The 16,805-nt window shown below is 40.1% G+C and overlaps 1 protein-coding gene across 1 annotated transcript in view; it reads left to right on the top strand.

Annotated features, from left to right (window-relative positions):
* LOC126470714 (dynein axonemal intermediate chain 3-like) overlaps positions 1–11,536 on the top strand; it is a 277,772-nt gene extending 266,236 nt beyond the window's left edge. Inside the window, exon 14 of the mRNA XM_050098716.1 lies at positions 11,315–11,536. Coding sequence (XP_049954673.1) covers positions 11,315–11,536 — 222 coding nt within the window. The remainder of the gene's footprint in view (positions 1–11,314) is intronic.
* Positions 11,537–16,805: the final 5,269 nt, after the last annotated feature.

Below are 16,805 nucleotides of genomic sequence, written 5' to 3'. Positions count from 1 at the left end.
GTGGAGCTGTTTCATGGTATTATATCTCGAGGTAGTACTGTAATGATAAGGTCAAAAAATATACCTATTAGGTGGTGTCCGTCCAGGAGAATCTGTTGTATAGCCACTTCCAGCAGAGTCAGGTTATCAGTGGTAGACTGGTACCTCCTGAACCCACTCTGAAAGAATTGGACAAGGCTGTGATTGATCATCTGCTCCAATGTATTTCCCATGCAGCTGGTGAGGGCAACACTATGGTAACTACTTGGGCTTGTATAATCCTTCCCATGTTTGAGGAAGGGTTAAAACATCTTCCTTCTATGAGTTAGGAAATTGTTCTGTTTTAAAAACAAAATTAAAGTTTGAGGAGGATTCTTTTTGTGTTTCCATTGAGGCGCTTCAGCACGCTGTAATGAATGCTGTGGTGTCCTCGTGATATATCACTTGTTGCAGGCAGTGCAGGCTCACACTCCCACATTGAGAAATGATGGTTGTAAACTTCCTTGCTGGTAGAATTAAAGCCTATATTACCCTTCTCAGTGGTTGTTCGATGTTGACGGAAAGCTGTGTCCTGTCTGGAGTTAGCCATTATGGAGCAAAGTGTTCCACCATAGTCTGCACAATTGTTCTGGAGAATACCATTTTTCATTACAGCAGCATTTGGGCACCTGACCCTTTGCCTGATATTCTCCAATTGGTCTCTCATATAATCGACAGCATAGTGAAATGGTGTATAGAGTTCAATAATGTCTGCCACTTTTTTCTCTTTGCTCTCTTTTATACTATGACAGCATTTCACTTTCACAACCCAAAAGGCTGTGAGGGCTTCAGCTGATGGTATGAATTTGAGCCTATGCGTGGCTGCACACCTGTCCTAAATTGTGGAGTAACATTCTGCACTCAACTGCAGGACACTGTCCTGAGAACTTAGGAATGAATGTATCAGCCGTATGGTGGATCATTGTGGTGACATGATCCACCTATTCCTGCCATTCCTGGACACTGTCTCTACGTACAAATACTGCAAGTTGGCTATACAATATCCACTTCACCTTGCTGAGCACCCATCTTGGTGACTCTTTCAGGAACTACTCTTTCTGGCAGTTGATCAAAATTGGGAAGTGGTTACTGGAATGTAGACCATCTGCCACTTCTCACAGAGCAGTATGCACAGGAGTGGGTGAACATAATGAAAAGTTGATGGAAGAGAATGACACTTAGCACTGCTGAAGCACATGTTCTGGCCCATATTCAGAATACACAAATCTTCAGCTAATAAGAGACTTCCAACAACTTGGCCTCTGTGACAGGTGGTAGAAGATCACTGTAACACATGGTGTGCATTAAAATCCCCACAGACAAGAAATTGGCAAGGATAGTTGTGTTGTAAGACTGGTGAGTCCCCTGGTCAATTGGCTCATCAGAAGGCAGGTAGAAGAAACGTGCAGTAACTCTGTATTGCAAATGCGCTCTAATAGCAACTGCTTGGAGGCTGTTATTGACAGAGAGAGGTGAGGATTTGTCTGTATTATCAACAAATATGGTTATTTCTCCTTTAGATCTATCCTCACTAGGTCATCTATTCTGTGGAGGTTCTAACTCTTTAGCACACATACATCATAAAGTTTGAAATGTGTTTCTTGTAGACATGAACACAAAGGTTTTCCTTGAGCTAGGAGTCAGACGTGCTCCACATGTGTCCTGAACCCATTTATGTTCGATTATAAAATAGGAACTGTCTCAAGAGTGACGTTCATTACTTTCTTCGCCCTTACGAGGTCTGTTCAAAAAATTCTGGAACATTTGTAATTTTGCACCAATGGTGTGTTGGAGTGAAATGTGGTTGGCACCCCTGCATACATTTCTGTTCAATGTGTAACTACCGGAAGTTTCATTGTTGTATGTCTGTTAGTTATTGTTCAGTGTTGTATCGAGTAGAATGTTGTGTTGCACAGTTTACAAATTTCTAGATGGCAGAGTTAGAGGAGGCATCTGCATTAATTTTGCGTGAAACTCAAGAAAATCTTTACAGATACACACCAAATGATGCAGGAAGCCTATGGTGATGAGTACTTAAGCCATACTTGGTGTTATGAATGGTTCACATAGTTTAAAAATGGCTGCACAGAAGTTAAAGATGCCCTTCAATGTCTGCCGTTGGTGCTTCTGTCAAGAACGTCAGCAAAATTGTGCAGACTGCTCGAGAAATTGCAGAAAAATGTAACATTTCAGCTGAATCATGTCATGAAATCCTGACACAGCATCTTGGAATGTATCATGTTTCCACCAAGTTCGTCCCATGGACCAGAGAGACCTTTGCCTCATAATTTTTGAAGAGCTTTTGGATTGCGTAAATGAGAAGGAGATGTTCCTAAAGAGACTCATAACTGGTGATGAGATGTGGGTCTACAGTTGTGATGTTGAGACCAAGGTTCAATCTTCGTAATGGGTCAGGAAGGGTTCTCAAGGACCAAAAAAATCTTGTCAGGTGAGGTCAAAAGTCAAGGCCATGCTGATAGTTTTGACTTTGAAGGATAGGTTCATCATGAATTCATGCCACAGGGATGAACTCTTAATCTATGGTACAATCGGGACATGTTGTAAAGCCACAAAAAAATGTGAGAAGGAAACAGCCTGAAATGTGGCAAAACAATTTATGCCTCTTGCAGCACAATAACACACCTGCACATTCATCCCTGTTTGTGCATGACTATTGCACAAAAACGAAATAACTGTGCTGCCTCATACCCTGTACTCACCAGCCCTCACCCTTGCAGACTTTTTTTGAAAACCCTGTTGAAAGAATGAGACTTGCAACGATAGATGAGATAAGAGAAAATTCACAGATGGTGCTTCAAGCACTCCAACAAGAAACATACTCAGGATGCTTCCAGAATTGGAAATGGCATTGGGAGCAGTATATCAATTCTGGAAGAGAATATTCTGAAGAATACCATGTACAACAAGTAAAAGGTAAGTGCAGAAAAATTTTGTGGACAAAGTTCTGGAATTTTCTGAACAGACCTCATATCTTTCTGTCAAGACAGAGATGTTGTGACACCAAGGGGCTTGTTGGAGAGACTCATTGGTCCCCTCATGTATATTTTAATGTCAGTATTGTCTGTGGTGTGCTCTGCATTAGAATCACCACACAAGATAAGTGGAGCATGGTCTGATGGCTTTTGACCACTTAGGTTCAGTCTAGATCTCTTCAACATGCCTTTTTCCATAGACGAAGAGGGTGGTGGTTTTGTCATTGTAGAGACACTGCTCAACTTTGGTTTGTCAGTCTGCAGGGTTGGATTTGGGTCTTGAGGAATTAGTCTGTCTGTAACCTTTGCTGGTTGTGAGAGGGAAATAAGTGCCTTTACTGCGATGCCACCACTGCAAGTGCACTTGCGTGTGCAAGTGTTTTTGGCAGTTTCTGTTGGCAGAGTCTGTATTGAAGAGTCCCTTTCCTGAAATGCAGTTTTGGCCACTTAAGCAAATGAAGTTGTAAAAAAGAAGGTAGTTTCTGAGCTGCATATATTCTCTCTCTCTCTCTTTTTACAGGTATGGTATTCACTTTGGGACTTTTTATCTCTTGGATAGTCTTTTCATCCAGGAATACTAGGCATTCATAGCTCCAAATGGCATGGTTGCCTTTGTAGTTCACGCAGCCAATAAAGGCTGAGATCACTGAGGTGCTCACTGTTTAGAATGAGCTGGGGCGAGGGGGTGGGGGGGTGGGGGGGCGCATGTGGCTATGTCATAAACACTACAGATGCAGTGAGCATTACTCCCTGCCACAATGACTGTACAGCAGCTATAGAGGGGTATTTTTCAGACCTCATTCAATTGTACTTCAAGGATGGGAGATATTTGTTGAAAAATGATAGTGAGACAAGAACTTTCATTGTGAAAGCCATTGAAAAGGTTAGGAATTCTCAATAACCAATGGAGATATTCATATTGGTAATTACTAGAGGAGATATCATAATTTTGTCAGAAACAGCAGAAGACTTGGAAGAGAAGTTGAACAGAATGGATAATCATGGAAAGAGGTTATATGATGAACAGTAAGAAAAGTCAAATGATGGTAATAGACTGCAGTCAAATTAAATCGGTAGATGTTGAAGAAATTAGATAAGAACATGAGACACTAAAAGTACTAAATGAGTTTTGCTATTTGTGCAGCACAATAATATGGTGGCAGAACTAGAAAGGATATATGGTTAAACCAAGCACATGCAGAGTTGACTTGACGCTATAGGAATACCACTGGATGAAAGTCCATGGAAGTCTAGAAGCATAGCCAGTTGTTGTCGTACTATAAGAGGCCTGTGTACAAATGTTTTCATAGACATGATCCCAGCAGAAGTGGCTGCTCTGGGCTGAGGAGCTCAATTAAACATAGCCATTGATCAAGGGGTTCCACCACTTGACATGATGTGGTCCAGCAGCATTCCATACACTGATAGTGTCGCTTACAGTGAATTTGCATTGATTGTGGTGCTCCCTGGGCTGAGGACCAGGAGTGATAGTCAGTCACTGGCAGCTGTGATAATTCCATATTGCTCTCAGAGCCAGTTAACAGCATCCCTCCCTGCATGAAACGGCATGCAGAAGCGGAATTGGTCCAGGTTATGCCAGCTCTGCCTCAGATGTGGGGGTGATGCTGCTAGATGTGGGAGGTTCTGCATCTCAATGTCAACAACCTCAAGCTGCTCCATTGGATTCTGGTTACTGTTGGATAAGGTGGGGTCCACGTCGCTTGTGGAAGGCTGGTCAGGTGCCACTGGTTCTGAAACAGAGAGACTGGTGGGTTTCAGAGCCTAGTCCATGCTTCATTGCTTATGGAGGGTATGCTGCTGGTGATGAAACCTGGGGTGCAGCTGCTGCAGATTCAGCCAGTCCATAGGTTTTACAGTATGTTTGGGGCTTCTGTAGGTGAGCTGTAGCATAGCTGGTTCTGGTGTTGTCTCCAGTGTTGCACTTTGGCAGTGACCTCACACATCTGGTGGCCACGTACTTCCCATATGGTGGCTGGTGCCGGCTGTAGCCTGGGGCTGATTGTGGTCTGGCAGTGACAGCAGAGTGAGGAGAAACTGTAACTGTCACCCATGAAGTCACTTGGCCTGGCCCTTAACTGATATGGATGTGGCTCTGTAGGTGGCTAAAAACAACATAAAGACATCTTCTGATGCTGTGGACTTCATTATTGCCCCAATTTTCACTTTGAAAGTGTACACCATGTGTTCCGTCACTCAACTGGATTGGGTGTGAAATGGTGCTGTGAGAAGGTGTTATATCCCTGCTGCTCACAGAATTGTGAATACTGGGTGGACACAAACTGGGGTCCATTATCCAAGACAATGGCCTTCAGAAGGCCCTATATGGCAAAAATTTGCAAAAGAGCTTGATCATGTTTACTGTTGTCATTGAACACACAGTTCTGACAGATGATAATTTAGTGTATGCATCCATCTCTGTGACCCACAAATAATTCAAAGAAGGGCCTGTGAAGTCAACATGGAGACATTCCCAATAGCTCGATAGTGGCCAGGGAGAAAACATCTCGGATGGCAGGGTTTGCTGCTGACCACATTCAGTACAGGAATGTACCATGGTTTCAACATCTTTATCGATGGCTGGCAATATGCATGATCCCATGCCATGCCAGCAGTTTGATACAGGAAATACCTCAGTCACCACAATGCAGGAGCACAAGTGTTATGGGGCAGAGAACCAGACAAATTATGGCCCTAGGTCATTCCTGTTCTGTTTCCAGGACGACAACACCAGCTAGGGTGAAAAGCCTACTTTTTAATGCAAAGAACATTTTGAGGAAATGATCTGCTCTTGTGGGTAAATGCTGATATCACCCTTTCTTAAGCCATTTGGCAATTCTAGTCTGAATCACGACAATCACTGCATTGAGGGGAAATTCATCAATAGCATAAGAAGACACAAAATCCACTTGAAAAATGACGACTTCCTTGATGTTGAAATGTGGACCTGTACCTGCAGGGAGTTGGGCAGGGCATTGGCATTAGTGTGGGGCCTTGTAGGTGATGCTGTATTTATAGGCAGATCAGAACAATGGCCTCTGTTGTAGTCTTTGTGCTGTCCAGTCTGTCATAGTGGTACAAGGAGCAGACAGAGCAGCCAACGGTTTGTGGTCTGTCAGCAAGTGGAACTTTACACCTTATATATACATGTGGAATTTCTTTACCAACTAAATAGCCAAAGCCTCTTTCTAGATTTGGAAATAATTACATTGTGTGGCACTGAGCAACTTTGAAATGAAGGCACAGGGGTGTTGAGAACCATTTGCTGCCTTTTAGGACAGCACTGCACCTACTCTGTGCTGTGAGATATTTGTGGTGAGAAACAGTGGCTTACCAGATGAAAATGAAACAAGGCACGGTACAGATTATAGGGCTTGTTTGACAGAGCAGATAGCTGCATCACAATCTGGAGATCACTCAAATTTTGCCCCTTTTTTCCGCAACATGTTGAGCGGGTGGCAACTTTTGTCAATATTGGGAATGAAACAGGTGTACCGTATTTACTCGAATCTAAGCCACACTTTTTTTCCGGTTTTTGTAATCCAAAAAACCGCCTGCGGCTTAGAATCAAATGCAAATAAGCGCAAGTTCTGAAAAATGTTGGTAGGTGCCGCCACAACTAACTTCTGCCATCGAATATATGTAGCGCTACACAGGCACACTTTGCAGGCACCAAGATAAATACTGGCGCCAAAACCTCTGAGTCAGTAAATAAATTTAAACAAGGTGGAAGACGAGGTTTTTTCCCCCGAGTTTCGACCACTGCATTTTTATACTTTATCCAACGAAGTAAATACAAATTCCGTATTGTTTATCTTCGAATGTAGCAGCATTTCAATGTACTATGAAAATCCAACTGGCAAGACTGTTTGGGATGTTTGTCAATATGGCCAACTCTACATTTTGAATTTTTTCCTACCTGTGAGAAGAGATGGTTGCTAATAGGAACTTTTATGAATTGAGAATCACGTGCAGTATTCTCTTCACCATAAGAATAATACAAATATAAACATTTTGCCATGTATTCTTTTGTGTTTGCTGCTATCTCATTTAAATCCTGTCTGCCTAATAAACTTCGAAACTAGTGTGAGACAACAGCAAACGCGGAAGAATATACATATCATGTCACGTTTATATTCGTATTATTCTTATGCCTAATAGTGATAGTCAGAAATGAAGCACGGCAATTGACTAGATTTTTAAATCTAAGATGACTCTAATTTCTGTGCAGAATGTAATGTACAAAAGAGGCGTCTGCAAAGATTTTCAAACGGCGAAAAATTTTAGCTAAACTCTCGTTCAGAACATCTATCTTACGCAGTCTATTATTTGGTTCTTGTTGATCACTATCAAAGAAAGCAGCAGTGTAAGTAACAACAAATAGCAGTCTCTTGCCATTGTTTCGCTAATGAGACAATTCCTCTCTTTTTCTTGTATCATAAGCGGCGGTAGCGCGCACAAAAGCAAGCCATGCCGCGAGCGGCGACAGGTCGTAAACACACATTATCAGAATGCGACAAACAATTCATGACACAGTACAACGCATTTTCAGATTAGAGTGACGTAAACACCTATAACAAAGAGAACAGCACTTATCAGATCAAAGAAAAATAAGCAATCGATTCAAAACAGACGAAGCACGTGAAAAAGGAAGGGTACCCGTATAAATACGGGCCTGACACGTAGCAATGGCTACCTGGTAAAGCTTAACTGCTAAGCTTACGACTCGAACCAAACTACTGTAGCTGTATCGTCATTCATTCGACCTAAATTGTGTCTCATATTACAATGGACCAACTTTGTTTCGATTTGGAGGTGCGGCCTAAAACTTTTCTCTCCCTTGAATTTCGAGTCTCAAATTTCAGGTGCGGCTTAGATTCGGGAAATTTTTTTTCCTTTATTTTGAGTCTAATTTTTCATGTGCGGCTTAGATTCGAGTGTGGCTCAGATTCGAGTAAATACGGTAGTCAACTTGGCTGAGACCAGTTTGTTGATACTGCACTGTTGGCCACAACCTCACCTCTGCTTGCACCACTTCATCATTATCAAAGTGTAGTCCTCCAAGGCATTCTTTGAATTTTGAAGCAGATGAAAATCAAATGGAGCCAAGATGGTACTGTATTGAAGATGATAGATGACTGTGAACCCAAGTCATCGGATCCATGCCGATTTGTGGACAAAAGTTTTCCCATCTCAAGGAAATTTATTATATCTGAACTGAGAATTTGCAACATACCGATGTTAGGATATTGGTCTGTCATTTTGAAGATCCGTTGCTTCACTCATTTTATATACAGGAATCACCTGCACTTCTTCCAGTTGCTTGGGATTTAGTGTTGGGCAAGAGATTTGCGATAAATACGAGTTCTGTCTGTAAAACTGAACTGGGACTCCATCCTCACCTGCAACTTACTTGTTTACAACTCTTTCAGTTGCTTTCTGTCCCATGGATGACTATTATTGTGTTCTCCATATGGGAGACTGTTCTCCATATGGGAGACTGTGTGACAGTTAAACAGCAGTATGTTCGTATGAGCCTCCTCCATGAATAATTTCTTAAACACAAAATTTAAAATTTCAGCTTTCTTTTTGCTGTCTTCTTTTGTCACACCAGACTGATTACCAAGTGGCTGATTACCACTTTCACTTAGCGATTATATGTAGGACCAGAATTTTGTCTGATTCTGAGCAAGCTGTTTTGGTAAGGTACGACAGTAGTAGTCATTGTATGCTTCGTACAGATGCATGAATTTCCACTAACTTTGGACTGTCATCATCTGCACATTCTTTCTTGAGCGGAGGATGCAACACTCTCTGTTTCCTCAGCATTTTCTGAATTTTACTATCAAACCACAGTGGGTCCACTTACTCGGCACATACGTCTCCAGAGCATGATTTACAGTCAGTTTAAACTCTGCCTATAATTCTCTTGCACCCATCTCAATGGAACTAAATTAAGTCCTTCATTGTCTAAGTGGGATGCTAAGAACTGCTTGTCTGCTGTTTCCAACAAAAATACTCTGCTAGGCCTCTTGGTGGATTTATTAACTTTTGTAACCATCATTGCTATGACGACATCAAATCACTAATTCCTTTCTCTATACAGACATCGTCAATAAGGTTAGGCCTGTTTATAGCTACGAGATCCAAAATATTTCCGTTGGTTGTAGGCTGTCAAGCTAACTGCTCATGACAGTTTTTGGAAAACGTCTTCAAAAGTACTTCACAAAACAGTCTGTCCATATCTTTTGCAATGCATCCAAAGACGTCTCAGTCCATACACAGTAGGTTAAAAATTGGCTTTGGTTTACTCTTCTTCAATTAACTGCAACTGCAGTTCTTTATGACGTATGACATAATACAACCAGGTTTCAGGGTTCAATCAGTAAACGCAAAACCTTTATAGGATCACATAGTTGTTTGTTTGTGTGTCCATCTGTTAAGACTCCTTTTTCTCAGGAACAGGTAGAGGTATCAAGTCCAAATTTATATAAATTGCTAAATTCTACGGTCCCTTGGTGGTGCAAAAAATGTAAGCTTTTAAGTCAATGCAATCAAGAGATAGGGTCATTTATATCGCATATTTTGATACTCGCAAACTCACACACAAATGCAATAGTTTAATTTGGTCTAAGCTTGTTCTAGAGTTCACTCACTTCATCTGTTTTATTAATGGAAGAAATTGAGGGCAAAATATAGAACAAGAATAATGCTACAAAAAACCTGTTAAATTTTTAGTACAATATTTCTTAATTTCCACTTTGAAGGAAGGAATGGCCAACAAGTTGTAAGATTTTATCACAACACAAGATAGTAAGAGTATCTGATCTTTTTTAAGTTTCAGAGAAAGACAAAGAGTTAATTTATCAGAGGATGTACAAAAGGAATAGGAAGAAGTTATTAATAACTGAAAATGTTAAGTCATAGAATCAGATATTCTTGTAAATGAGACAAGATTTAAAGTTAGTTATATCCTTTAGTTTATTATACTCATTAACTGATGATTAATCCATTTGTGGTGTTGTCTGTGAGTTTAGACTACAAATAGCAATAGAAGTTATCATATAGGATCCCCCCAGCTTTTGGTTACGTAGTTCTTTTACTGCTCTTACCTTGCACTTGAAATGTCTTAGGATGGTTACCATACAATGAACAGTTTGGGGTGGTTACATAATTCGCTGACACCAAAGGCAGATAAAGGGGGGGGGGGGGGGGGGGCATGGAGGGGGTGACTGCAAGCCCACCCCCCAACACACACACACACACACACACACACACACACACACACACACTCTCTCTCTCTCTCTCTCTCTCTCTCTCTCTCTCTCTCTCTCTCAAGAGTTGAATCCAAATTAAAATCAAATGGTAATTTTTGCAATCTGCACCAAAGTTAAGCCCATGATTTTAGAGTCTTGGTCGGTGGATTTAGTCATTTAATTCATTATTCCCCAAGCCACCTTACTTTATGTGCTCTAGAGAATGTACTACCTGTACCAGTGTCTTGTGCTCCCCCTCTTGTTTGAATATTAGCAAAGCTTCCCAATCTGCCACAGCAGCATGTGCTTTGCATCTCCCTTAGGACACTATCTGCATTGCCCACATTGTTGTCATTGCTGCTGTTGGTAGACTGCTTGCCTAGAATTCAGGGGCATATCCAGTTTTCTGTGTGTTAACAATTACATAAAAGAAGTTACTCACAAAAAGGTTGTGAATGTTATACATTTCAAGACATTTAAAACTTTTTTGACTAAAAAAAACACATTTTTGCAATTGTTTGATATTTTAAAGTATCAAAACAGCTTGAAACAGTAGTTTTTGAAGATTTTTTCCCCTTAACGTTTGAGGGGAGGATCCCTGGGTCTTCTTTCTCTTCGCAGTAACTGCCCCTGCCCACAAAACTTCATTAATCCATCCCTGGCTGACACATATCTGTTACTACACAGTATGTTAATAAATACCTCAAAGTACACTGATCTTCTGCTGAATCAGATTTACAAGTAATTCTACAAAGCCACAGTTTCCTTAAAATTCTAAAGACAAATATACAAGTTAGCTATTTTCTGAATGTTGCAACCCTGGACTCAAAATATTTACTGAAATACCTAAGAAAACATTTTTAAACAACAGTCATTAGATGTGAGATCTCATTAAAGAATAATCCTGTATTATCTTTTCATAAATTCTCTAGCTTAACTGCATTGAATGCAACTTTTGTTATCTAGTTTACTGATTCACATATAGATTGACTTTCGTAACTGAATACACGGTTTTCTGCTCACTTCCAGGAACTTGCTGGAGGTCCAGAAATCAAAGAAACAAAAGAAGTACAAGAAGAAGAAATGACTGTTCTATTCATAGAGCTATATGAGAAGAGTGAGACTGACTGCATGGACCTCATGCAAAGTCATCCTTTTGACCACAAATTTCAGTGGATGGATGTTGTGAAGGAAGCACATTCCAAATTGCACAATGTGTATACAGACAACACACAGGCCAGCAACCTATAGAATAATACCCAAGTTTGTATTTACTTTGAGTGGAACAATTCATTCAGTAATGAGCAGCACCTACAGATCTTAGAATTCACCATTTAAAAATACTAAACCATAACCGGAAAATGATGGAATTATGTGATGTGAAAATCTCAAATTTAGTAAATTTTGAGCAAAACTTAAAAGAGGGTGAGCAGAGAAGCCACGTCTATATACCTGCCCAGCAGCAAAAATTATCAGCATGATTTATTCACAGTAAAATAATAAAGACTCATAGTACTGTCAGGTCTAGTGTGGCAGTGGAATAGGTAGATTGGAATGTATTACCATTCTTGTGGTGTTCAAAGAAAATTTTTATTTCCCCTTCATCACTTATAATTTGCACCTGTGTACAGAAGTGTTAATGATGTACAGAGTCTTCAATTTGTAACACATTCAGTGTTTCTTAAGAGAAGCTGTCTGTAATCTTATTAAGCAACCATATGAGTGTGAATGAGTCGTCTTGTCCATTAGAGAATTTTGGTTATTGCCCCACTGATAGCACTGTGCTTCCTCAAATAATCACACTGATAGCACTAAATATCCAATGTGTATCCATTTAGCTTACTTTACTGTACCAATATAAGCAACTATGGCTCTTCAGATCATTGCTAGTCCATGAAATTAACGAAATAGTATTTTAATATATTTTGCTTGTCAATTCAGCAAAGTCTTATGGTAATGTATTTGGTATTTCACACCTTATAGCGAAAACATGTATTGCATAGAAAAGAATAATGAGAATGCCACATGGTGCTCACATAGAGATGTCTTTTAGGCATCACTACACATTTTCTGAGAAATTTTTCATCAAAATCTGAAAAGAATTTTAATGTTTTCAATCACAACAGACAAAAAATATCTTTATTACTAAGCACTACAGCTGTCAGTGGTTCAGAGAGGAGCACAACATGTGACTACAAAAATCTTTCATCACTTACCCACTAATGTAAGATATAAGAAAGTAGTAAAGAAAATTTAAAAGACTTGCTTCTATAGTGTAACACACAGCATGCTAGCTTGCAAGACTGAAAAGTGAGCCAGATTCTAGATCAAACCCAAACAGTGGATTAACGACAACCTGCCTGACTGATTTTTATGCGGTTCCCCATGCTTGTTTATGCAAATGCTGGGCTGGTCCTCACATTCTACTTCAGAGAACACAATACACAAACTGTTAAAAATATGATAATACACAGAACAAAGTTTACACAATTCACAGACAGATGTGCGAGATGGCATACGCAACTTCCTTCCCTAACGTTACCCTGATGATTTCAGCATCACAAAGGACATCCAGCTGTAAAGCTAATGCAGTGAAAAATTGCCAAATCTTAAAAAAGCACACCCTGCACAGGAAGGGATAAGCACTGGGGAAATGAAGAAGAAGAAGAAGAAGAAGAAGAAGAAGAAGAAGAAATCATTCTTCTGGACTTGTGCTATTCTGGAAATGAATTTCAATTAGAAACTAGTAGTATGTTTAGTAAGGGTGTCTCCAAGTGTGAACTTAATTAAACGTCCACATTCAACATGTTGATTGCCACATGCATGGTGATGGATGTTTCAATGCCATGTCATGGCATTATGTGTAAAGCCACCAGTGGCCTCATGGCAGTCAATGAGTTAAGATTCAGGAAAGGATTCATTTCTGAATAAACAAAACCTAGAAGTAGTCATTCATTACCAAATCTGTATAATGTATTACCACAAACAGAGAATCACTGGTTTACATGGAAGTGTGAGAATGTTAGCAATGAAGAGAAAAGTAGACGACCATCAAAAGCGGTTGAGGTATATGTGCAAACAGTTGGTGCAATGACAAAGAGAGCAGGCATTTCATGACAATGACAAATCTCATAATCACAGCCAGTTATTGTCACAAGTAGCAGACTTCTACACGGAGGCACTAAAACTGACCCTACACTCTGGTAAGAGTACAAACAATGCTAGCAATCATGTAAAAAAGCAATGGAAGGTACACATGTGCCAATACAATAAATGTCATTTACTGCCATTCCTGTAGCATTTTTTCTTGCACTGGACCAGAACACACATCCTGGTTGGCCTTTGCGTTCACAATCACTGATACTCCAACATGCTAGATATGTCAATGTTATTCTAATAGCAGTCCCTCTTTTAAAACTGCTGTGATTTGTTATTGTATGGGCTGGAGGCATTTCTCTGGCGGGGGCAGTAGTGTGGCACACAAATTACTGAATATCAGGCATATTGTGTAGATGTCAGCAATGTCTTATGGTTTGCTTTACAGGAAATTCCAAAGACCTAAGAGATTTCAATGCCTCGACTTTGTACCCACATTCAGATGTTGAGATTGCTTCTTACAGCATGCAATTGCAGTTGCATCCAGGCAGCAGTGAGGATTGTCACTATAGAAGACAGGGCACATAACAATAACTTTTTCTAGAGTCCAAATCATATTTTAATACATATAAAATGTTTTGAAGTCTTTCACCTTGTTGACATATGAATCCATCAGCAATGTACTGGATCAGATTGTACAGATCATCTGTGGTGCTTCGGAATGAAGCAAGTTGGTGTCAACTTTTGAATGTAGTGCTCCTTTAAGGCTTTGTGATGTCAATGAACATAAAAACATCATCCACACAGAAACATGTTTTATCTAATCATGTAATTATTTTCAATCCTCATATTTCACTTTTGTATTTTCAAATTCACTGCAACCAAGAAACTTAGTGGGCTCAAATGAGGACAGGTTGCTCACATTTAATTCTGCTGCAAATTGCCCCATGTCATTCACAAAAGATCATGGATGGACCAGAGTACATATTCTTACTTTGTAAGGAAGTGATAGTCAACCTGGTACAGTATGGTCATAATTCAGCTACAATTTTTTTCTGAAATGCATTCTTTATAGACTGGAATGTATGCCACTGCTGGGTAACATGTAGCACAGTACGTGGTAACTCAAATGCGAAATCAACCAGCTTCTTCTCAGCATGACAATGGAGTGCACCTGAATGCAAATCATTCCCTTTTGGCACTCCATCACATCATCCTATTACACAGCAAATAAGATACAAATGCTTTGTACTGGGTCTGTCAACACATTGAACATTTAATTAATCTAACCCAAACTGTTGCATCTCACTGCAGTATATCTTCCAGTAATGGATTAGTCATCTTGTCAACTTGTTTGCATTAAAATCTGTCTAAATGAATACAATATCATACAATTGCCCACTTTGCAGGAAAATTAGAGCAAGTATGTAACCAACTGAGAAAATTTCTTTGCACATGTCTAAAGCATGAAGTATTTCTAGAAATACTGCACAGAAGACAATGGACATTTTAGTCTCTAGAGTAGTTGCACACTAATGTAAGCACTTATTAGTCTACATGATGAAGGTAGGACACTTCTAATTTAGATGAAATGTCATACATAAATCAGGACCAGGAAGAAATCAATCTGCGAGCGCGAAGTGCGTCAGAAGTGAAATGTGAAATAAATATGCTGTGACCAAACTTGCTGTATTAGAAGAAACGACAATTTACATGCATTTCTATAAATTGGTGTTCAAGAGATATGTAAAATTCAAACATTCCATCATGGTAATGGGAATAAACTGTGACACCACATGCAAAGCATCTAATTTGAGAGTAGTTACTGTGCCTGATACAGTGTGAGCAGAATAATCTAGGTTACAATGTTTCTGACTGCATGTTGCAAACACTTGGTACACAGTATTTGAGTCTTAAAGACCACTATGGCACAGGAAACATTTAATGACACTATTTTTAACATATTAGAGACCAATCATTACCTAGAGGTAGCCAGTAGTAGCCTTTCCTAGCTTTGGAGAAGATTCCAGGGCCAACTAACACGCAAGGGAAATATGGGCAAGGTCAACCACGTGTAAAGACCAAGCAGAATTATCTTACCTTACTATACAGCTCACAGTAGCCTCTGGGACACACAGCTCCAATCAATTTATGTATAACATGCTTTAAGTAGTTGCTCCTTAACCACCCATATACAATCTCCCAACTTTAGCAGATTTAGTATAGTAGTGTATTATTAACTTCATGTAAGGTGTTGTCTACCCTGGACAGTGATGCTCTTTGAATTTAATGTTACACACCCCTGGGATAAGTTATAAAGCTGTCAATATCATGGAAACTGGACTGAATTGGCAGCACCAGTGTTCTCGTCTGATGGCATCCTGTTAGGTACATTCGTATCATTGCATGCGTTTTCTAAAGGTATTATCAAGAGGCACAATGTTCTCCACAATAAGCAAACTTTTTTCCTAAGTACATATTGACCTAGGTTCCATTTGATGCTAATGGTTAATGACTCAGACCAAACACGGTTGTAAAGTACCTGCTAGGTGATAGCATTAAACATTTAGACGTGGCACCTCACTTGCTTCCTGTACATATATCCAATTGAAAATGCAGGTTACGCTCAGCCACATGATCCAAAATAGGCCGAGCCTCAGTAAATGCTGTACTCCCATGAGGAAATCACAATTTGTACATGTATTTTCTTTTTACCCCGCAAGCAGAGGCGCAGCACAAGCAATAAGTGCCAGACACAGCCCATCATCATTATGCCACAAGTCTGTTTCTATATACGAGGGTTGGAACTCAAATAGTGGCAACTATTTATTCACAACTGATAAAAACAGTTACATGTTTGCATCTGTTACTGTCTTTCAAAGTAGTCACCAGTGTTGTGTAGAACCTGTTGCCAGCATTGTGGAAGGTGTAGTATACCGTTAGCAGAGTGTTCTGTTGATGGTGCGAATGGAGCGGTCTACTGCCTGTTGAATCTCTGGAACAGTTCTGAATCGAATTCCATGAAGTGGTTCCTCATCTTCGGAATCAAATCAAACTCACAAGGACTTAAGTCCGGGGAATATGGTGGATGGTACAGTGCTTCCCAGTCCCATCAACGAAACAGAGCAGCCACAGCTTGCGCTGTATGCGTCTGTGCATTGTTGTGCAAAATGATAGGTGGGTTGCATTCCTCCATGGCAGACCATCAATGCACAGTATTACTGTTCATTTTTGGTGCATCACCTGCAACCAGCTTCGCAGAAGAAGCGACGACACATTCTGCGCATCCCACCCATCATTTTGCACGACAATGCGCGGGCGCATACAGCCCAAGCTATGGCTGCTCTGTTTGGTCGATGGGACTAGGAAGTACTGTACCATCCACCACATTGCCCGGACCTAAGTCCTCGTGACTTGTTTTATT

The sequence above is a fragment of the Schistocerca serialis genome, chromosome 3, assembly GCF_023864345.2.
Source record: "Schistocerca serialis cubense isolate TAMUIC-IGC-003099 chromosome 3, iqSchSeri2.2, whole genome shotgun sequence".
Classification (NCBI taxonomy): Eukaryota; Metazoa; Arthropoda; class Insecta; order Orthoptera; family Acrididae; genus Schistocerca; species Schistocerca serialis.
This window is presented reverse-complemented; position numbering and strand designations above follow the sequence as displayed.